This window comes from Lucilia cuprina, chromosome 4 (assembly GCF_022045245.1).
Source record: "Lucilia cuprina isolate Lc7/37 chromosome 4, ASM2204524v1, whole genome shotgun sequence".
NCBI classification, from domain to species: Eukaryota; Metazoa; Arthropoda; class Insecta; order Diptera; family Calliphoridae; genus Lucilia; species Lucilia cuprina.
Genome location: NC_060952.1, coordinates 88033980 through 88058591, shown reverse-complemented (window position 1 = coordinate 88058591; position 24612 = coordinate 88033980). Strand labels below are relative to the sequence as shown.

The window sequence follows — 24612 nt, the reverse complement described above, 5'->3', positions numbered from 1 at the left end:
AAGTACGTATTCTACCCTACAATAATTTAACTTTGTATTATAAGTATATATTTAGTTTATAATAAGTGTTGCCCTTAGACAGTTGTGAAATGAAATTAAATCCACTTTTAATTTGTGCCACATTTTTTTTATTTTTAACTCAAACAAATGGAGCAAAAATATTATCAATATTTGGCTATCCAGGACCATCACAATATATAATGGCTTCGGCTTTATTAAAAGGTTTAGCCGAACGTGGCCATAAGGTTACGTCCATATCAACTTTTCCCCAAAAAACGCCAGTGAAAAATTTTAGAGATATAACAGTAATGGAAAATTCTAAACTCTATGAGGGTAATATTAATTAAAAATGTATTTCTAATAATATCAATTAAATGATAGTTTTTCATTTCCAGCTACAATGACTGAAGCGGTTGGTGAGGAGAAAAAGAAAAGTTTTTTCGATGAGTTATTTGAATTCACTGATGTTGGCGTCCAAATGGTAACAAATGTGCTGGAGCATCCAAAAGTTAAGGATATTATGAAAAATGAAAAATTCGATTTAATAATTGTAGAAGCTTTATTATGTGATGCTCTATATGGTTTGGGACAACATTTCAATGCTCCTCTAGTGGCTGTATCCACTTTTGGTACCATCAATTTTGTTGATGTTTTAGTAAATAATATATCGCCCATGTCGTATATACCTCACATATCGTTGCCTTATGATAATCGCATGAATCTTCAAGAAAGACTGGTCAATGTTGTCTCTAGTGTTTTAGATGACTTTTGCTATAATTTCCTTATGTTGCCGCCACAGAAAAAACTTTTCCATAAATATTTTCCTTCCTCTCAAATGACATTTGATGAAGTGCGAAAAAATGTCTCTTTAGTTTTGTTAAATCAACACTTTACCTTAAGTTATCCCAGACCATATGTAACCAATATGATTGAGGTTGGTGGCTTACATATAAAACAAAAACCTGATCCTTTGCCTCAAGATTTACAAGAATTTCTCGATAATGCCACTGAAGGGGCCATCTATTTCTCAATGGGTTCTAATTTGAAAAGTAAAGATATACCAGCTGAAACTTTAAAAGTATTTTTGGACACATTTAGAGAATTAAAAGTAAAAGTTTTATGGAAATTTGAAGCTGAAACATTACCCAATAAACCGGATAATGTTTTTATCAAAGCCTGGTATCCACAACCCTCCGTTTTGGCTCATCCTAATGTTAAGCTGTTTATATCGCATGGCGGTTTCTTGAGTACCACCGAAACTATATTCCATGGTAAACCCATATTGGGTATACCGGTTTTTGGTGATCAGCCTATGAATGTTAAAAATGCTGTAAAATCCGGTTATGCTTTGTCTTTGCAACTAAAAGAAATTACTAAGGATTCTTTCAAATCTACTATTATGGAACTTTTATCAAATGATCGTTACACTAAACGGGTTCAACAATTATCGAAACGTTATAGAGATCAACCGCAAACTCCCTTGGAAAAGGCTATTTATTGGATTGAGTATGTTTTAAGACATGACGGTGCTGTTCATATGCGTAATCCTGGTGTTGATTTAAACTATTTCCAGCAATATAATCTTGATATTTTCGCTATATTAGCTGTAGGTTTAATTGCGGTTATTACAGTGTTAATATTAGTTATCCGTTTAGTGGCAAAATTGTTAAGTGGCACAAAAAAATCGAAGAAAAATAAAGTTAAGCGTAATTAATGAAAAAGAAAAAGATAGATATTAATAATTGAATACAATTGCATTTTGTAAACTTGTAAATTGCTATACAATTTATGTTATTTGATACTACAACTAAATAAATATTTTATTTATAAAATACTTTATCGAAAATAGGAATTTCTTTATCAATTTCTCATTTTGTGTAATTTTAAAATATTTCAATTTTACACGAAGTTTTTAATACTAAATAAACTGCATTGCGCTTTAAACAGATAATGCGGAAGGAAAGAAATGAAGTCAAATGGAATGACAGACAGACGGGGAGACAGACGGGGAGACAGACGGACAGACAGACGGAGAGACAGACGGACAGAGAGAATAACGGACGGACTAGCTAGATTGTCTTAAAAGATCCACAAATTCATCTTTGTTTGTAATATTAAACTATTTGATATTAAGCTTTGAAAAAGTTAAATCAAAAGTGAATTTGAAGTGCATTTTGATAATGCTTTAGGGCCCTTCACACTATCACACTTTGCGTACGTGAGGCAAATGAAAAAATAAATTAAATATTTTCCGTATGACAAAAAACGAAATAAAAGTATAAAACCATAACAAACCTTGATAACAGCTGTTTTACTTTTCTCTTTATACTCTACACAACTTCAGCTTAATATCATTTTCTGAGTCGATTTAGTTATGTCTGTCAGTCCATGAAACCATTATAATGATCCTGATACATCATGATCTTTTATTGTCTCAAGGACGAAGCCTATTGAAAATGGTTAACATCGATCCATTATTTGACTGTTTCCTCTGTATTTCACTCAATGTTTGATGGTTTCATTATATATTGCATTTAAGCGCTCCAATCCGTATTCTTCTACACATCATTTTGACAGATCATATTTTTGTGCTTGTTTGCTTGTTAGAAGGGAGCTTTAAGAGTAACAGGTGCAACTAAACAGCTAATCGAAGACAAACTTAGCGTATTTTGAAATTAGTACTGAACGATCAGGGACCGATCGCTATAAAACTTGTTAGAGAGATTTTGACTTGTAAGAAACTCTATTGTATTTGAAAACCAGTAATGGGTATAAAAGTTTCCTCTGAAAACGTGAACCGATATTGCCTACAGACAGACAGACAGACAGACGGGCATGGTTAATAATAAATAAAAATATATGTGACCAATATTTCAATGTGTTTTCAGAGTGGTTATAAAAAATGGACGTAGGTACGTTGGGTATTATTTGGACTTGTCTTTGGATTCGACTATTGATATGTATATAGGAGCCGCTGATCCAGCCTGAGTGTTTGGGAACATTTGTTTCTTTCACTTATTTTATTTTTTCTTTATTCCTCATTTTTATATTTTGTATGAAGAATTTTCGCTTTTGAAGGCGGGTTGTCCCTTTCTCACTGTAGATTCGCGACAGTATATAGTCTGAGTTCTCATTAGATTTTTCATATTTGAATCTGATTCCCAAATAAGTTCGTCTTCTGAAAATCATTATTAGAAATTGATGATTTTTTCGAATACTAAAGAAATCAATTCCTAATTGAGCCAAATCCCCATAAAGGATGCTGTTTCGAAAGATAAATATCGTTATATGATAAAATTATGATAGTGTAAATTCTCTATGTCAGATTAAATTTAAAAGCATATTCTAACTCTCTTATTTTTCTCTTTTCAAAAATTTGTGATCTTACACACACCTACAAACATATGAATGCCCAGCAGTTCGACGGGACATTCCCGAACTGACCACTTAACCTACCACTTGTGGTGGCCCCTAGCCGCCTGACTAAGAGTTTATTTGTGACGAAAGACCAAAAACATACGAATTGGACTCAACCAGGTGGTAAGATATTAATGGAACTTAAATTTCAAAATTTCAAGTGTCTACTCTCTAGAATATTATGGGACAATAATGCGACAATTGACCCGAAAAATATACATTTGAGTCAACCAGATGGTGGCATATTAGTAGAAAGTAATAATCATTTCACCAAACGATGGGTAGAATAAATACTTTCGGAAGTACAACTTTTAAGAGTATAATCTCTAGGTTACATGAGGACAGTAAAGAGTAAAGAGACTGTCTCCGCTTCCGTTTAAAAAGAGGACACTAAAGTGACGACTGTCTTCATTCTCGATTACAAAGGGTACATTCTTGACGAATGACCCGAAGCATACGAATTACGATCATCCAGGTGGTTAACTATTAATGGAAATAACTGTCTTTTTCGTATGCATTGACTCTTTGCCGAACTGCTGGGTTGTGATTCTACACACACACACACACACCTACAAACTTATACTATCATATGTTTTAAATTTATCAGTTCTCTTTAATAAACAAAATGTATTTATTAAGAGTAATATCTTATCGCAATGCATTTCATTGATAATAAGCTGAAATTATCAAATATTAAACTATAACTCTTAACGACAATCAATGGTAAATAAACAAAATAACTTAGAGAAAGCATTCATTATCGTTTTAGCGATTAAAGACTATAGAATGTTTAAATTTAATTTAATTATAAATGTATTAATTTTTTTATATCTATGGCAAACTCCTAAACAACTGGAAGCATCAAAAATTCTGGGAATTTTTGCTTTACCACAACCGGCCAAATATACCGTGACAACATCTCTGGTGAATGCTCTACATGAAAGAGGTCATGATATAACGCTTATAATAAGATGTAACAATCAACTAGATGTGTCTGCTCATATACGTAAAATAGTTATAGAAGATCGGGAGGAAATAACGAAAGGTTAGTTTTTTAAGTTTAAGAAACTGAAAGAAAAGATTTTTCTAATGACTTTTCTTGCTTTGCAGATTTTTTTAAATTTTCTTGCGAAAATTTAGATCAAAGTTTTTACCACAAATTACAGAATATTTTTGGCAAGGGAGCCCAAACAGTAGTAAATATTTTTAATAATACACAGTTTCGAGATATTATGAAAAATGAAAAATTTGATATGATAATGCTGGATACGTTTATGACTGAGGCTTTATATGGTTTGGGAGAATATTTTAATGCTTCCTTGGTGGGTGTTTCTAATTTTGGATCTCTAACCTCCTTGGACACAATGGTGGGCAATGTCTCACCTTTATCGTTTATACCGTCATTATTTATACAGCATACTTTTGAGGTGACATTTTGGCAGCGTTGTTTAAATGTTGCCTTATATGCAGTTGATGTAATGACTTATGAACTTTTACAGAAACCGCTGCAGCGTACAATTTATAAAGATCTATTTCCCAATGCAACTCTTACTTTTGATCAGGCTTGTCGTAATTTTGCTTTAGTTTTACTAAATCAACATTTTTCTTTAAGTTTTGCTCGTCCCTATGTACCCAATATGATCGAGGTGGCTGGTTTGCATATAAAGGAAGAATTGCAACAATTGCCCTTTAATATTCAGCAATTTTTAGATAATTCTTCTCAAGGAATTATATATTTTTATCTAGGTGTTAGTGAGGATTTATTTAATGCAAATCCCAATAACTCGTTGATTGTTTTAAAAACATTAAAGGATTTAAATTATAATATCGTTTGGAACATGCACTATATGTCCATAGAATTTCAGAAATTTGACAATATCTTACATGTCCGTAATGTGTCCCACTATTCACTTTTGGCTCATCCTTATATTAAGCTCTTCGTAACAAATGGTGAATTGCTTAGCATTATAGAGGCTGTTTATTATGCCAAACCCATTTTGGGTCTACCCATGTTTGCCGATCAACATGTAAATATTAATATGGCCATCAAAACAGGTTATGGTCTCGGTTTAATCCTTAAACAACTTAATGAGTTGAAATTAAAACAAACTATTTTTGAACTTTTAAATAATTCTCGTTATGCCAACAAAATTAAAGAATTATCGAATGTTTTCCATGATCAACCTATTAAACCGCTAGATAAGTCTATTTATTGGCTAGAATATGTCCTGAGACACAAGGGTGCTAAACAATTGCGTGTCAAGGGACGTTTTTTGAATTTTTGGCAATTTCATAATATTGATGTTTTTATAGCATATCTAATAGTATTTGCTATATTAGTATTTATTATATGGTTTATAACGAAATCTATATATTTGTTGTTACATAGAAGTAAGCAGAATTTACAAAATAAAGTTAAAATAAATTGAATATAAACATTTTTATTTATATACATATGTACATCAAAAAAGAAATAATTTAATTTAATATCTTTGTATGTTTGCTATGATGATTTTTCAACATTTTTTTAATAAACTAAACTTCTGAGAATCTACTAAAAAATAAAACTAAAATAACTTTGCTGTTATTCTTAATTAAATATGTATGTATGTACACACATATGTATATTTATAGTCTATCACTGTACCCTACATATAACAATACTAAGTGTATAACAAGTAAGAAGTTATTGTTGGGCGATGCACAGTGGTATAGGAAAAAAAAAAAGAGGGAAATAATTCGGTAACTTCTAAACGGTTAATCCGATTTTAATGAAATTTGGTATGCACAAAGAGGAGGTGTTTACGAGTTTAGGTTTTGAATTTGGACCTTATAGGCCAACCAGGGGCCCGGCGGGGGGTCCTCAAATTAGGACACCTCGGCTATGTAAAATTTTTAAAACGATCCTATTTCTTCATTTGAGTTCCGATTTAAAAAAAATTTCGTATATAGAATCTCCTCATCGAGCACTATAAAAAATGTCGTCATAGCAGTAAATTATCTCTTATAGTTTAGGAGATATTCGCATTTGAAAATTAAAATTTTAAAATTTTTACCGTTCTTACTTTAGTTTTTTGATAATAGCGGGTCCAAATATTCCCGATTTTCTCCATTTCTTTTTTTATTCGCTTAACAACAAGTTTATATATCAAGCAGTGAAAGAATTATGTAAAAATCATGACTGAGTCCAAAGTTATAGGCATTTTAATTTAAAAAATTACAAAAAGACGATTTTTTGCCATTTTTTTTGGGAAAAAAGTATCTTTTTCTTTTTAAGTTATCTAAAAAGTTTCTAAGAAGATGTATATAGAATTTATACTTTTTGAAAAGCATTTTTTATAGTGCTCGATGAGGAGATTCTATATACGAATTTTTTTTAAATCGGAACTCAAATGAAGAAATAGGATCGTTTTAAAAATTTTACATAGCCGTGGTGTCCTAATTTGAGGACCCCCCGCCGGGCCCCTGGTTGGCCTATAAGGTCCAAATTCAAAACCTAAACTCGTCAACACCTCCTCTTTGTGCATACCAAATTTCATTAAAATCGGATTAACCGTTTAGAAGTTACCGAATTATTTCCCTCTTTTTTTTTTCCTATACCACTGTGCGATGCAGACCATATAATACCCTACACGAATAAAATGTGATTTAGTTTTTCATAATAAAGCATATACGTTGAATTGTACTTTGCCTCAGATATACTTAAGCCTTTTATTGTTTAATAAAACTGTGGATATTTAAGTTAAAATTTAAAGGGGGCTTTTTATAGGGGATAGGGTCAAATGAGGAACTATGATTATAAAGTCCTTGAGAGTCATCAAGGCTAATATAAAAATTGGTTTGTATAGTTTGAAATTGTGGACTGATCTTTACAATTTTCAACAGGCTTCGTCTACGATACTTCAGAAGATCATGTGCCAAATTTCATTGCATTTTCTTCAAAATTGAGAACTGTATTTTGATTACAATGTTTACAAGTTCTATTGGGGGGTTCAGTTGTATGGGGGCTTGGTGAAATAATGAACCGATACTAATCATTTTCAATAGGCTTTGTCCCTGGGTCAATGAAAGATCATGTACCAAAATTCATTGAATTATCTTCAAAATTGCGACCTGCAGTTTGATTACAAGATTAACATGGATGGACAGACATACAGACAGACTGTCGATAGTTTTAACGTGAGCACCTGCCGTGTCGGCCTTATCTCACGGTTGTCTTTTTCATCCACAGGGTAGACTTGAGAACGGTCTACCATCGCCCCTTTGTCTTCAATGAAGACGCAGGTGGCAATTTTTGCACATTGGCTATGACCGGTACCATGCGCAAGTACTTTGCTGGAGTACTCGAGCTATCTAATCTCTTGCCAAAGTAGTCACGTTGTAAAACAACCACACTACTGTGGCTCTGTTGATTCGGCAACAGCACCTAGAGACGTAACCGGTGGACCGAAGCACGATCCATCAATAAGCCGTAGACATCGTTCTTACTCACATATATATGTATATGATATCTTTCATCCATCATCATTCAACCCAGCACACATCTCATTTATTCGACACATTCATAGAGAAAAACATACGACACACTCATTTAGGTATACGGGTGGGGTAAGGCCCGTATACCTCTACATTCATTCTATATTTTATACAACTGACACCAACTCATTTCCAACGCTTAGTCCCACAGTCACTCCTCTATGGGGTATCTGTTGATTTTCGGCAACAGCACCGAACCTTATCCCGAAATATTGACTATTATCATGCATCAGTCTTTTAACCGCCACTTATTCTCTTCCCGCGAATTTGGGTTCAACCAACAGCCACTACGTGGATCCCGAAGGAACCTCAACCAACAGACCAGCCAGGACATAGTCCTGCGGGCAACTGGCCACCCGTAGTACCAGATTATGCGGTGCTCTGGTCAGACCTCTGGCAATCTATGCAGTAGACTGAGACAACCAATTTTTCAGTCCCGGTCAGACTGGAGGTATTGGGCCCTCTTTATACCCCGGGATTGCAATAACACCAAGGCGGAGGTCTTCGCCAAGGTAACATGCCCCCGGGGGGGAGGACAGACATACAGACAGACGGACATACCTAAATCGACTCAGAAAATGATTCTGAGCCGATTGGTATACTTAAAGGTGGGAATAGGACAAATATTATTGTGCGTTACAAACATCAGCAAAAACCCAATATACTTTCCCCACTTAAGTGGTGTAGGGTATTAAAAGAAATTGATTCTTTTCGCATCTTTGGAAATCAATAAACATTACTTCCACAAAAGGTAAAAAAAATCTCTTAGTGCTTCTTTTGAAGTGGCAATTAATGTTATTTTTTGGATTTTAAGAAAGCTTTAACTGAATACTCTCCCTGAGGTAAGGTTTACTTCATATGGGTACTAGCCCACTCGGGAGTAGTTGGCAATAAAATGGCGAATGCAATAGCTTTAAAGGGAAAGGAGCCTGAAAAACGGAAAAGCATTCGACGTAACAAAAGTTGAACTAAAAATATGGGTGAGAGAATCCCATAAGGCCTATTGGAATAATGAAACAGAGGGTAGAACCACGAGGATCCTATGGGGTGACCCTGATGAGAGCAAGACAAAAAAACTTCTCAAAATGAGCTAGTCTGATGGTACACATTCTGAGTGGACACACAGTATTACGAGTATATCTATGCGAAATTGCTTGTCCGGTTTCAGACGAATGTAGAGCATGTGAAGAGGACAGTGAAACTGAGGAGCACTTTTTTTGCCACTGCCAGCCATTCGTCGAAGTTAGATCCAAATATCTTAAAAGTGATGTTATTCCGGAAATAACGTAAATAACGGACGGACATAGCCAGATAGACTCAAAATTTGTTAAGGACCCAGAGTATATGTACTTAGATATATATTTCTTGGTGTTACACATTTAATGATCAAGGTGGTAAAAAAGGAATAGAGAAAAGTGAAGACTTTTTACAAAAGTAGCACTTTTAAGCACTTTTTGTTTATAGCCTGGTACTATTCAAACTTTCTATTAAGTATATAAAACACGATACTGTTGTGTAATGACTTGCCGTCGAATAGAGTAAATTGCTAAGATTGCTATTTGTATTAGTATGTATTTTTCAACAAAATATCCCTAAAAATCGTCACCACCAAATATATTCCTATAATTTGTTGTATTTTTAATTGTTATCTCGGTTTTAATTAGTTGACATTTTTGTCTTTTACAGTTTGTTTCATAAATTTTATTGTTTTTCTCGTTTTTGTTTGCTACATGTTTGTGTGAAATGTGAATGTATTACTATGTAATGGCTTAGGGCCTTTTTATTGCTGTTACTACTATAGTAATATTAGCTAAAATTTATATACACATACATGTAGACTGTTTATTGTATATACATACTCACACATAAATAACTAAGGATATATTTAGCTAAATCAGCAAAATATTTACACAGTCTTTTGAATAATAAAATAAACTACGGTTGTATTTAGTTTACATGTAACATTAATATACATATATACATATGTATATATGGTCAATATATTTATGTGTGTATATAAATATGTATAAATTATATAAAACATACGATATCACAACCATTGGCTATTTACCATATGGTCCATATACAAACATTCAATGATGTTTATGATGATGACAACAACGATGATGTTAGATAGTTTTAGCTTCAATATTATTGAAGTAATAGTGATGTATTTGTTTAGACAGTATTGCCATTTTATGAAAAACAAAAAGAAAAAACCATTTGATTACAATTTGGGAAAGTTAATTAAAGTACAACAAAGTGGAGGAGAAAATAATTTTAACAGAAATATCATGTTATAGATAAAACTTAATTTTAGTAATTTGATTTTTCTGACATCAGAAACAATTGTTCGATAATATCAATAATCTTTTCATACTTTATTATCATTTTACTCGATGTTTACTAGAACTGAACTAAAACTGAACTAGAACTGAACTCGAACTGAACTAGAACTGAACTAGAACTGAACTAGAACTGAACTAGAACTGAACTAGAACTGAACTAGAACTAAACTAGAACTGAACTAGAACTGAACTAGAACTGAACTAGAACTGAACTAGAACTGAACTAGAACTGAACTAGAACTGAACTAGAACTGAACTAGAACTGAACTAGAACTAGAACTGTACTAGAACTGAACTAGAACTAAACTGGAACTTTTTTTATTTAGTAGATTCTACTAAAAAATAGATTTTTTTTTAAGAATATTCAATCCTTTATGATTTTGCTTATAAAAAACTATTTTTCATTATAAATTGTAATTGCTTCTGAAAGATGTACAAATTCTTCAATATTAAAGAAAATTGTGTTTTTCAAAATATATAAAAATTTACACCCATCAAATGTCATCTTTGCTTTAAAGGATTAATCCTACCCAAAAAAAAACCCATCACTTTATTTTAATTTCGTAAAATCAAAACCTGTTGATAAGAAAAGAACTACAAACATTTACTTAATTACAAAAATCTATAAAATTTGATTTGCACAAATGTATTGTATGCCTAGGAAAATAATTAGAAATTTTATATGAAATGCCATAAAAATCAAATAAAATAATTTTAGCATTTTTACGGCCTTTAACTAACTTTTCTCCATAAACTATTTATTAATGCAAAGCAACATACTTATGTAACAAATTGAGTAGATAAAATTTACTAATGACAGCATTAAATATCTAGAAACTCTTAAAAAACTATCTAACCTTTTAATCATATTAGAAATTTTTGGAAACTAAAAATCCTCAATAAATATAGTCAATTTGTATTATACCCAGGCTTTTATTGTTTAAGTTATTTTCTCCTCCTCATTGTTGCTGTGTCTGCTTTTATCTATTGTTTGTTAAATTAGGGAAATCTAATGAGTCAACATGGGCAGTAGCAAAACCTCAAACTATTTGGCCACACTCTATGTTGTTTTTGATAGTAAAATACCAACCGAAAAATGATTTTAATTAATTAGGCTTTTATGAGGCATGCAACCCAGATCCAAGCACACTCTCATACTTGCGTATGTATACATAAAACATAGTTTTACTACCACACATACAGATATAAGTATTTACATACAAATAAATATAAAACTAAAACATGATAATAAAATGTACAAAATAGTTAGCAGAAAAAAATAAAATTACATACATAAATTTTTTTTCTCGCCATGTTTGTTAATATTCGTGTTGGAAAGTTAAATTTTAACATCAAAACATGTAATATAAATCATGTGGTATCGTAAACCGTATATTAGCATAGAATTGTTTTATTTTTTAAATATTTTGACTAGTTTTGATCCAAAAGTTGCACACTTTGACCTAAGTTAATTTTTAAAAATAAACAATATCCAACTTTTGATCATTATTCAAAACGGTTATAGGTTAGTACTAGTTCAATTGTAGTTCAGTTCAAGTTCAGTTCTAGTTCAGTTCTAGTTCAGTTCTAGTTCAGTTCTAGTTCAGTTCTAGTTCAGTTCTAGTTCAGTTCAAGTTCAGTTCAAGTTCAGTTCTAGTTCAGTTCTAGTTCAGTTCTAGTTCAGTTCTAGTTCAGTTCTAGTTCAGTTCTAGTTCAGTTCTAGTTCAGTTCTAGTTCAGTTCTAGTTCAGTTCTAGTTCAGTTCTAGTTCAGTTCTAGTTCAGTTCTAGTTCAGTTCTAGTTCAGTTCTAGTTCAGTTCTAGTTCAGTTCTAGTTCAGTTCTAGTTCAGTTCTGGTTCAGTTCTAGTTCAGTTCTAGTTCAGTTCTAGTTCAGTTCTAGTTCAGTTCTAGTTCAGTTCTAGTTCAGTTCTAGTTCAGTTCTAGTTCAGTTCTAGTTCAGTTCTAGTTCAGTTCTAGTTCAGTTCTAGTTCAGTTCTAGTTCAGTTCTAGTTCAGTTCTAGTTCAGTTCTAGTTCAGTTCTAGTTCAGTTCTAGTTCAGTTCTAGTTCAGTTCTAGTTCAGTTCTAGTTCAGTTCTAGTTCAGTTCTAGTTCAGTTCTAGTTCAGTTCTAGTTCAGTTCTAGTTCAGTTCTAGTTCAGTTCTAGTTCAGTTCTAGTTCAGTTCTAGTTCAGTTCTAGTTCAGTTCTGGTTTAGGTTTAATTCTGTTGAACTGTTGTTCAGATCTAAACAGTCCGGTAATACGGTTTAATTCCTGATTTTGAAAGTAAAACTTTTTCTAATTAACATACGTTATTGTTGTTCTTTAATGAAAACAAAATCTATGATCTTTTGTTTTATGTTAATAAAAAAAACGAAAAGCTCATAACTGCTTAGCCATTCATTTTATTGGGTCATTGTCATGATTTCATTTAATTTTGTCTCTTTTGGTCGTTTGGTTTTTATTATATGTGTGCGAGTATGTGGTTACCATTTTCGTGGCATTTATTTTGATGACGATGACACTTTACAACTTTAATATAAATAAAAGAAACAAATATAAACGCTTGTCTGGTTTAACAGCTGAATTTATAGAAACATAAAAACGTGTAGTTAAAAAGGATCGTTGTTAGAAATTTTTCACTTGTCCTGTAAACTTTTGGCCAAAAAGTGTGAGAAATACTTGGCTTAAATATAATTATATAGTTTTTTATATTTATGGACCATAATTTCCTTATGACTTGCAGTATAAAATTTAGACTGACACACATTCATGTATTTAATACAATGCTTTTTTTACATAAATTTTGCAATTACCGGCAGGATTAATGTATGGAATGGAAACCGGTTTAAGCATTTATTAATAATAATTTAATAAGAAAATTTGTCTTTAGAAATAAGTAATATACTATAATTGAATTGAAATATGTTAAATAAAAAATAAAGTAAATTCTAATTTAATATAAATGTCAACAATAATTTGAAACTCAGAAACGCCCTCACATGTAAAAAATAAATAAAAATTAACTTAAAACATTTCAATTCAATGCCGTCATTAAAATATTGTTTCAATTATAGGATCTTAATTTTCTTTCTTTGTGTGTATACTATTTGGTATATATGTTTGTATATCAGTGTGTTTTCTATTTTAGCCAACCTTTTTAATTTGCCCTTTTTTGATAGCAATTTTTTGGTTGTCCCTAAATTTCATTTTTTTCAGTTTTGATTAAATCTTGTGTTTGTGTGTGTAATCATAATTGATCAATTGAGTGTAAATGTGGGCGGCGAATCATAGTCCACAAAAGGGAATATATTAAATACGATAAGAAGATAGAAAAAATTATAAAATTGTTGTAGTTATGCATGCATGTATTGAACATGTATGGGTTTAAATAATGAAGGAATTAACTTGACTTGCCTGCTTGATTTTGGCAATTTTTTGATTTTTTTCTTCTACAGAATATATTGGTTAAATTATAACATCAAAAAAGTTCCCATCCTCCAATAAAGCTGCTTGTAAATTGGAGGTTGGGAGCTGAAATAGAAATGTTATATTGAATGTGAGAAGAGTAAGAAGTATAAGGATTATGTACCTACCGCTATGCTGAATCATATATATCGAAGGTTAGAAAATTTTGGGAGTTTTGCTGGCGCCATTCCGGTCTGAGTTTTAAAACCCTTTGGTTGTAATCAACATTACCTCCTTTTGGTGGTAGCCGGATAACTGTGGGTTGGCTTTCCTCAGTTTTGCACTGGTGCAATATACAAAAACTGTTCCATATAATTCGTTTTCTGTGAAGTAACTCTATGACATAATTCTTAGGTACTCTTTTAAACTGGCAGATAACAATTGACAATATATATCCTGTATAAAGTTCCTTTTAGGCAATGATTTGAACTCCCTTTGTAGGATATAATTTTAATCGAAACAGGTACAATGCGCACTCGCAACTAAGCGACTATTCTAGCAAGTTGGTCAAAGCCAAAAGTTAAATGACACCTTATTAATGTAAACTTCTTGGATGGTTTTATACAAACACCAGAAAGTTTTGAATTGCGTAAACATAATATATCAGGATCTGTGAGATATTGATTTTGGAAAAGAGTTTGTGGTGAAGCAGAACAATACAGAGGATGATTCATGATGATGAGGATGACCAGCGAAATGCAATGAGCTCTCAAATGAGCTGCCTTGTACACATTCCTTCACTCGAACGTATACTCATACATGTATCTTTATTTTATAAAATTATTCAGAGAACAATTTTTTTACTATCAGCCTTTCGCTACTTCAAACTCTAGTATAAATCATAAACGGATATGTGCATTTAAAGCCCGAAAACTGAAACATATTTCCGTCTTCTTTTTCACCAAAAATGGCTTCCGGAACAGTGTCTTACATCTTACATTAAGAGACAAAATGTAAGTTGAACGATATCAGTTTATATGTTTAAATGTAAAACTGTAAGAGAGCCGAATGTACTTGCTATATGTATGTGGGTGCTGGAGCACATTATTGCAACAGTGGATAGGATCACTAAAATTGTATAAAGTGGTCCCAGCGATAGTCAGGCCAGGTGTCTTCTAAGGCCCAAATTATAATAATGACACTTATAGTTTTTATTGTAAATATATATATCTCTGTTATTAATGGATCGATTTTGTTTTCATACCCTACACCACTTTAGTGGGGAGAGTATATTAGGTTTGTGCTAATGTTTGTAACGCACAATAATATTGGACATATACCCACCTTAAAGTATACCAATCGGATAGTATCATTATCTGAGTCCATTTAGCAATGTCCGACCGTCTGTTTTTCTGTCTGTCTGTCCGTCCGTCCATGTAAACCTTGTAATCAAACTACAGGTCGCAATTTTGAAGACAATTCAATGAAATTTGGTACATGATATTCTATTGCCCCAGGGATGACCCCTATTGGAAATAGTAAAGATTCATTATTTCACCAGGCTCCAATACAACTGTACCCCCGAATAAAGCTTGTAAACCTTTTAATCAAACTACAGATTAACATTTTGGAGATAATTCCATGAAAATTGGCACATGATCTTATGTGCTACCATAGACTTAGCCAATTGAAAACGGTTAACATTGGTCCATTATTTTACCTAGCCCCCATACAATAGGGCTTGTAAACCTTGTATTCAAACTACAGGTTGCAATTTTGGAGATAATTCAATGAAATTTGGCACATGATATTTTGTAAAATCGTAGACGAAGCTCCATACTAGCCTTAATGACCCTCATGAACTTTATAATTATAGGGTCTCATTTGATCCTAGCCCCTAAAAAAGCACCCACAGTTTTATTAAACTATAATTTGCTTAAGTATATGTGGGGACAAGGTACAATTCAATTTAAATGCCTTATTATGAAAACTAAATCACATTTTATTCGTATGCTGGTGTAGGGTATTATATGATCGGCCTCGCCGACTATAACTTTTCACTTGTCTCTAAAAAGAAAAATTCTCGAAAGCATGTTTGAAAGAATATTGGGAGCCTTAAGATATATAAAATTGATTTCCACAAAAATATGGACTTGTAGACATAAAGAAATGAAGACAGATATACAGAACAGACAGTCAGACACACAGAGAGACAGGCAGACAGACAGACAGACAGACAGACAGACAGACAGACAGACAGACAGACAGACAGACAGACAGACAGACAGAGAGACAGACAGAAAGACAGACAGACAGACAGACAGACATACATACAGACAGACATACAGACAGACAGGTAGGCAGACAAGCAGACAGACAGACAGACAGACAGACAGACAGACAGAAAGACAGAAAAACAGACTGACAGACTGACTGACAGTCAGACAGACAGAAAGACAGACAGACAGACAGACAGACAGACAGACAGACAGACAGACAGACAGACTTTAAATGAATGTTTTTAATGAAAGTCTTGTAAAGGTGTTATTTTTTAAAAGTTAGGTTTTTATAGAAAATCTGTTTTTTTCAAAATTTTATTAATTTTCAATTACTTTTAACTTTTATTCTTAAATTACTTTTACTTTTACACAATATAAAATACATACATTTCATTAGAATCCAAACACAAAATACAATTAAAACAAATGCCCCCGTAAAGGCTAATAAAACATCGACATTATAAAATTGCCAAAAATTCAAAAATCTTCCTTTATTGCGCAAATGTACGGCACCCTCATGTCTCAACACATATTCAATCCAAAACAAGACCGTCTCTTTAGGTGTCATAGGTTGATCACGAAAAACTCTTGATAATTTCTGGACTTTTTGTGTATAAAGAGGATTATTTAAAAGTTCTAAAATTGTATTTTTCACCATTGTTTCATTGAGTTGTTGTAGTTTTAAACCTAAACCATAACCCATTTTAATGACCATATTAATGTTAAAGTGCTGATGAGCTATAATGGGTATGCCCAAAACGGGTTTGGCAAAATAAACCGCATCTATAACATTTAATAAATCACCAGTTATTATAGATAATTTAACATTAGCATGGGCCAATATACAATGATGGGAGATATTTGAAATCTCAAGAATATGTTTATATTGCTGCTCTGGAGGCGGCATATTATCTATATTGAAGATAACTTTAAAATTAAGATTTTTCAAAATGTTAAGTAGTAAGGCTGAGATATTGAGATCCAGATTAAAGGTTTGTACACCCCAATAAAAATAGATAACACCCTCAGGAGATTGATCTAAAAAGTGTTGAACATTTAAAGGTAATTCCTCCAATTTACTTTCTATATGTATACCAGCCATTTCTATCATATTGGGAACATAGGGTCGAGGAAAATTTAAAGAAAAATGTTGATTTACTAACACCAAAGAAAAGTTACGATTTACCTGTTCAAATGTCAGCGTAGCATTTGGAAAGTGTTCTTCATAGAGTTTACGCTGATGCGGTAAATATAATAAATCAAAAATCATTTTATCTACCGCACTTAAAGCCACATTTAAACAGCGATGCATAAATGTCACCTCAAATAAATGTTGTATAAAGAGTGTGGGTATAAAGGATATGGGAGATATATTACCCACCAAAGTGTCTAAAGCGGATGTAGTACCAAAGCTTGACATACCCACCATGGGAGCATTGAAATGTTCTCCCAAACCATAAAGGGCCTCCGTCATAAATGTTTCAAATATTATCAAATCAAATTGTTCATGTTGCATAATCTCCTTAACACTGGGATTATTAATAATATCCGATGTTACAAAAACACCTTTGATAAATAAGCTTTGTAGATTTTCAAAGAAACTTTTATCCAAAATACTAGTAGAAAAAGCTAGAAATTCTGGAAAAAAATTAACAACAATTTGTTAATAGTAATTTTAGTAATTTTCCGTTTTTTTTCAAAACTAACCTACCTTTATAGATTTCTTCATTTTCCCGTATCAATATTTGACGTATATTTTCATGTAGTTCATCGTGTTTATTATTTCTTAAAACTACTGTTATTTGATGACCTTTTTCATGGAGACCATTTAGTATCGAGATTAGGACAGCATATTTATTTGGTTGTTGTAGTCCTGTAATGGCTAATATCTTAGTTGTTTCTACTTCTATGGGTGCCCGTAAATAACAAATTACTATGGAAATTATTATTAATTTCATTTTTAGCATTCTGCTGCCTTAAAACATTCAATTGTTAATGATAACTAATTGTTTGTAGTTATTTTGTTTGTTTATTTCCATTGTTATCGTAATGAGTAAATACAAACTTTGATAATACTTTCAATAGATTTCGTGCTAATGCAGTTAGATAAGAATTTACTCTTTATTAATAGAATTTTAAATATAAAGAGATAGTGAATTATATAAATACTCTTTAAATTGACAAGAAATTTGAGAACAATCGTATTGAAAAAAACTAAAAATGTATTTTAGTTATTAAACTATTTATTCCCAGCAAAAAAAATATGCTTGAGATGACATTGATTACCATGTACTTACACACGCTCGCTTACAAAGAGGGAGTTAAATAAGTAGTATAATAGAGATTAATTTAAAAAGTTTTGTTTCTGAGAAAAAAGTATTGCCTCTGAGATTACGTTCATTCTTCTTGTACCATACACCACTTTAGTGGGGGGTATATTGTGTTTGTGATGATGTTTGTAACGCACAATAATATTAGTCCTATACCCACCTTAAAGTATACCAATCGGCTCAGAATCATTCTGGGTTGATTTAGCTATGTCCGTCCGTCCGTCTGTCTGTCTGTCTGTCTGTCTGTCTGTCCGTCCATGTAAGCTTTGTAATCAAACTACAGGTCGCAATTTTCAAGATAATTGTATGAAATTTGGTACATAATCTTCTATTGTCCCAGGGACGAACCCTATTGAAAACGATTAACATCGGTCCATTATTTCATCCAGCCCCCATCCAACTGTACCCGCAAATAGGGCTTGTAAACATTGTGATCAAACTACAGGCAGAAATTTTGGAGATAATTCAATGAAATTTGACACATGATCTTTTATGAAACTGTAGCCGAAGCTTATTGAAAATAGTTAACATCGTTCCATTATTTCACCTAGGCCCCATAGAACTGAAACCGCCAAAGAAGGCTTTTAAGTTCATAATTATGTTTAATATACTCGTATCTCGACAAAAAGCTGCAAAGACTATACTAGTATTGATGACCCTGTTGAACTTTATAATTATTGGGCCTCATTTGACCCTAGCCCCTCTAAAAAGTCCCCATAAAATTTCACCTATATATTTAATAGTAAATATAGCTTTAGTATATCTGAGACAAGGTACAAGAAAACTAAAACATATTTTATTCATGTACAGGTGTAGAGTATTATATGGTCGGCCTCGCCCAACAATAACTTCTTACTTCTACACCACTTTAGTGGGGAGGGTATATTGGGTTTGTGCTGATGTTTTTAACGCACAATAATATTAGTCCTATACCCACCTTAAAGAATACCAATCGGCTCAGAATCATTTTCTGAGCCGATTTAGCTATGTCCGTCCGTCTGTCTGTCCGTCTGTCCGCCCATGTAAACTTTGTAATCAAACTACAGGCCCCAATTTTGAAGATAATTGAATGAAATTTGGTACATGATCTTCTACTATCCCAAGGACGAAGTCTATTGAAAATGATTAACATCGGTCCATTATTTCACCTAGCCCCCATACAACTGAACCCCCGAATAGAGCTTGTAAACCTTGTAATCAAACTACAGGTCGCATTTTGAGGAAAATTCAATGAAATTTTGCACATAATCTTTTATGGTACTGTAGACGAAGCTTATTGAAAATAGTTAACATCGGTTCATTATTTCACCTAGACCCCATAGAACTGAAACCGCCAAAGAGGGCTTTTAAGTTCATAATTATGTTAAATATACTCATATCTCGACAAAAAGCTTGAAAACCAAGTTCTATACTAGTCTTGATAACACTGATGAACTTTATAATTATAGGGCCTCATTTGACCCTCTAAAATGCCCCCATAAAAATTTCACCTAAATATCCACAATTTTATTTAATATTTAATATTTGTAGGCAGTTCTTCAGTAATGATGTAAAAAATTCCATAAAACTAAGTTTTGCCGCTTTTGGTTGAAACAATATAACATTTAACGTAATTATGATCCCGGTTTTACCCTTTGGACCAAAAGCATAATAAGTGGCGAATTTCATCAAATAATCTTAAAAATTGCGACCTGTATCGTGCGCACAATGCTTACATGGGCATACAGACAGACGGTCGGGCGGACGGACAGACGGACATAGCTATATCGACTTAGAAAGTGATTCTGAGCCGATTGTTATACTTTGAGGTGAGTGTAGGACCAATATTTTGGATATTAGAAACATCAGTACAAATGCATAATACTGTCTTCACTATAGTCCCAGCAGTTCGACGGAAAAGTCCCGAACTGACCACTTAACCTACCACTTGTGGTGGCCCCTAGCCACCTGACTACCCAGGTGACCGACCGTTTTAACATGGGCTTGTTATGCGAGGAAGTCATTCGTCACTCTACACCCTACAAAGAGACAGTAAAGAGACGATTGCCTCCGCTCTTGCTTACAAAGGGGACACTAAAGTGATGACTGTCTTTATTCTCGATTACAAAGAGTTTATTTGTGACGAAAGACCAAAAATATACGAATTGGAGTCAGCCAGGTGGTAAGATATTAATGGAATTAAAATTTAAAAATTTCAAGTGTCTACTCTGTGGTGATTTGCCCGAAAGATATAAATTTGAGTCAACCATATGGTGGCATATTAATAGAAAGTAATAACCATTTCTCCAAAAGATGGTTAAAATAACTACTTTCGGAATTACAACAAAAAACAACTTTTAAGAGTATAATCTCTAGGTAACTTGAGGACAGTAAAGAGACGACTGTCTCCGCTCCCGCTTACAATAAGAAAACTAAATCGACCACTGTCTTCATTCTCGATTACAAAGGGTACATTCATGACGAATGACCCAAAACATATGAATTAAGATCATCCAGGTGATTAACTATTAGTGGATATTACTGTCTTTTTCGTATGCATTGACTCTTTGTCGAGCTGTGGAGGGTATTTAAGATTCCACACAGCCAAATATAGAACTGTTACTTGTTTTTTTTTCATAGACAGTTTTTTATTAGTTTATACGATAAAGTATTTAAATGATTTAAAAGATCATACATTCTTTTTATAACATTTCTATTCATTATTTACAATTATAGCATTAAAATAATGACCACACACACACACATATAACTATACATATGTATATAAACAAGTAAAATCCTCTATAACGTAACAAATAAACGGTATAAAAATTGAAAAGTTTCCGTGATATGAAATACACGTTTAAATATGTTTGTGGTTAAACTGTTAAACAAGCATCATCATCAACAATTAGTTAATATTATTGAAAATGAAATTTATAATGCGTACTCGAAATAAACCACTCAATCATAGATATGAATGCAAATAATACACTATTTAAAAGAATGTGGTTTATGCAATAAAAACCAACAAATTAATATTTAAACATTTTGAATATTAATATATTAAAGTATGTATGTATGTGTATGTATAATAGAGGGAAAAACCACAGTTACGGTTACAAATTAAATACTTTTCATTAATAAACATTCTAATTTTAATATTCATACATACATATGTATGCACATAAGTATGTAAATACTTATTTCTAATAGTTATATATTTACTTTATTTATATGAGTATGTTTGTATATATGTAAATTTAATTGAAATTTTTTAAAAATCTTTGGCTAACCTTTAATACTTTAAATGTAACTTCAGATATTTAGCTCCACAAAATTTCATATATTCTTTAACATTCTTAAATTTAACTTAAATTTCTGCTAAAAAAAAATTACATTTTATATATATAAGTTCAAGTTTTGTGTTTCTTGGTGATTCTGTTTGTGTATAATTATGTCTGTATATAAGCAATTTTTTGCCACAAGAATGCATTTTAATTAAAACTGGTCTTTGGACAGTGAGTATTGCGTTCATCATTCACATCCGCTTCCCTTGCTTTAAGTACTCATACAAACTCATTCATATCAGATACGCAGAAAATATGATATATAGAGATTTTTTTATTATTTGCAAATAAGAATTTACAGTTGGGCGTAACCGATCCTATGTTACCCTAAAATTAGTTACGGTAATGAAATATGATTTATATTTAAATTTGAATTAGCAACAAATAAGCAAATCGCTTCTTTATACCAATTTTAATGTAATGTTCTATAGTTGAAACAAATAAAAAGATTATTTGAAACAATACAATGGTTAAATGAAACTATAATATGATTACTTGAAACCAAAATATGGTTACTTAAATAATGACTTGAAACTATAATGTGATAATTTTAACATAAAACTATTGAAACTATAATACGATTAAATTGATTGTAACCATAATATTTTTACTTGAAACTATAATATGTTTTGTTAAAATCATTAAGAAATTACTCAAAACCATATGGTAACTTGAAACTATAATATGTCTACTTAAAACCAAATTATGGTTAGTTTTAATCACAACATGTTTTGTTAAAAGTATGTGCTATATAAAACAATAATATGATTATTTAAAATCAGAATATGATAACATGAAACTATAATATGCTTACTAGCAACCACAATATGATTCTTTTGTGACCCATTGGGTCATATTATGATTAATAAAATCGCATTATTATGAACTTTTAGAAGTAAATGTAATCATAATATGATAACTTATTATACAAATAATGATCATAATAATTATGCTATGGTAACAATATGGTTACCACAATCATATCTTTTCACTGTGTATAAAAATAAAACTTGTTTATATCGAATTTCAGCGCTATATTGTGTTTTATATAAGAAAACCCCGTATTTTAATATTTTCCCTTTTCTGAAGGTAACTTTGTATAGGGGTAGTGCAGAGGCGCAAAGGGAAATTGTCCCCCTCCCAAAAACCGAAAATTTTTTATACAAAATATAAAAGTGAGGAGAAAGTAAACTCTCTAGCCCATTCAGTACTAACTCTATCAAATTTTCAACAAACAGACGGACACATAATATATATGTACATATGTCTTTGTGGGTCTATGAATAATATATCAATGTATTACAAACGGAATAACAAAAACAATTTGACCCGTCTTTTTTGATGGTGAGTATAAAAATAATTTTATTTCTGTAAAAAATATTTTTTTATGTAAAGGTATGGCTGATTCTGCAAAGTTGAATATAAAACTTCTGCTTGTTTGTACTAGCTCTTAAAAAAACTTAAAAAAATATATATTAAAATTTAATAACTGTTTTACCTAAGAACTACAAATTAAATATTGTGACCAAACAAAATTCAATTGCCAATAAACATTTTTTTAAAAATAAGTCATTTACATTAATTAAACTACGTTTTTGTGTACCGAAGAAAATCACTTCAAATTCTTTTCTTCAATTTATGTTATTTCTTTTTGGAATTTATTCATAAAACACCTTATCAGTTGTCCCTTATCCTTGGAATAAATTCCTTAATGTCATTAAAATACCAACAAATATTTTGAATATTTTTCTCTTTAATTTTTTTTCACTCTTATATACGCACTTTTCTCTAGCGTTTGTACACTACATACTTAGCTATGTACATCATTATTTATGCGCCTCATTGACTTTTCCACTCATTATGGAATTCTTGTTTTGCCACATTAATACATTATCAAAAGTAATGCAAATGTTTGTTTTAAGCTTTTCGATTTTTAATTAAAAAGTTTTTTTTTATTAGATTTTTTGCTTAAATTTACTTTGTTGTAGAATGTAAAATCATTTTATTTAATTAACATTTATAAACTTTGATTACTTGTCCACGGATGTGGTAACACAAAAAAAAAAAAAATATCCCACTCAACAACATTTTAAACGTTCCACTGTTAATACTGTCACATACACTTGTGTACATACATACATAATTTATGTAGTATATATGTATGTATGTATGTATGTATGTATGTATGTATGTATGTATGTATGTTTATAGATGTAAAAAGTAATATTGCTGTTAGAATGTTATTTCAATAAACGAATGTAAGTTTTGGTTTTACTTAGATTTACCTGATGGTTTTATTTTGCTCTCAAAGTCCATAAATAAATATAGAAAACATTTAAGCAACACAGCAAGCAGTATAATAAAGTAATTAAAATGAAGTTATCCCTGATGAAAAAATAGATACAAAATATTGATAAAAATGTATTTTTTCTGAGTGCTATTTACTGCCTATTAAGTTTACAAACATTTTAAAGGTAACTTTCCCTTATATTATAATAAGAAAATCTATAGCTGAATTTCATAAATTTCAATTTACTTTTTCAAAAAATGAAAAAAAAATATCCAGCAAGATATTTGATAAACACTCGTTTGGTTGCTATACAAATATGTCCATGGTAATGGTGGTCTAATTACGTTTTTCTGCATGGAACTTAAAAACAAAGCTGCTCTGACTATTTAATGTTTCTAAGGAACTTAAAACAAAACAACCACCCCTCCCCTTTAAAATATATAGGTTCAAGTGGCAAGTGTTATAAAATCTGATTAGTTGACATTTAATCGAAATTGTTATAATGAAAGTCTATAAGAAATATTTTAATGTAAACTTTCAACACTGAGGCTGTACATTGTAGAGTGTACAGTGGAATGAATGAAATTATTTTATGAAGGGTCTCAAATTCAGATTAGATAGGATAGGATAGATAGATAGATAGATAGATAGATAGATAGATAGATAGATAGATAGATAG

General features: G+C 31.6%; 3 protein-coding genes across 3 annotated transcripts; 2 read left to right on the top strand and 1 right to left on the bottom strand.

Annotated features, from left to right (window-relative positions):
- The first annotated feature begins 51 nt into the window (after positions 1-51).
- On the top strand, positions 52-1834 carry LOC111676901 (UDP-glucosyltransferase 2-like). Its single transcript, XM_023437910.2, has 2 exons — positions 52-333; positions 396-1834. Exons 1-2 carry the CDS (start codon positions 90-92, stop codon positions 1712-1714), a joined length of 1563 nt encoding a protein of 520 aa, XP_023293678.2. The 5' UTR covers positions 52-89; the 3' UTR covers positions 1715-1834.
- Positions 1835-4192: 2358 nt separating this feature from the next.
- Positions 4193-5861, top strand: LOC111676919 (UDP-glucosyltransferase 2-like). The gene is made up of 2 exons (XM_023437928.2): positions 4193-4462; positions 4528-5861. Exons 1-2 carry the CDS (start codon positions 4204-4206, stop codon positions 5844-5846), a joined length of 1578 nt encoding a protein of 525 aa, XP_023293696.2. The 5' UTR covers positions 4193-4203; the 3' UTR covers positions 5847-5861.
- A 10437-nt stretch (positions 5862-16298) lies between these two features.
- On the bottom strand, positions 16299-17949 carry LOC111684669 (UDP-glycosyltransferase UGT4-like). The gene is made up of 2 exons (XM_023446888.2): positions 17696-17949; positions 16299-17622 (listed from the first exon to the last, which is right to left on the bottom strand). Exons 1-2 carry the CDS (start codon positions 17940-17942, stop codon positions 16310-16312), a joined length of 1560 nt encoding a protein of 519 aa, XP_023302656.2. The 5' UTR covers positions 17943-17949; the 3' UTR covers positions 16299-16309.
- Positions 17950-24612: the final 6663 nt, after the last annotated feature.

Coding starts and splice junctions, on each gene's coding strand:
- LOC111676919 (XM_023437928.2), top strand. CDS start 4,204: ATGTTTAAATTTAATTTAATTATAAATGTATTAATTTTTTTATATCTA. Junction 4,463..4,527: donor TCGGGAGGAAATAACGAAAG/GTTAGTTTTTTA, acceptor CTTGCTTTGCAG/ATTTTTTTAAATTTTCTTGC.
- LOC111684669 (XM_023446888.2), bottom strand. CDS start 17,942: ATGAAATTAATAATAATTTCCATAGTAATTTGTTATTTACGGGCACCC. Junction 17,623..17,695: donor AAATGAAGAAATCTATAAAG/GTAGGTTAGTTT, acceptor ATTTTTTTCCAG/AATTTCTAGCTTTTTCTACT.
- LOC111676901 (XM_023437910.2), top strand. CDS start 90: ATGAAATTAAATCCACTTTTAATTTGTGCCACATTTTTTTTATTTTTA. Junction 334..395: donor AAATTCTAAACTCTATGAGG/GTAATATTAATT, acceptor TTTCATTTCCAG/CTACAATGACTGAAGCGGTT.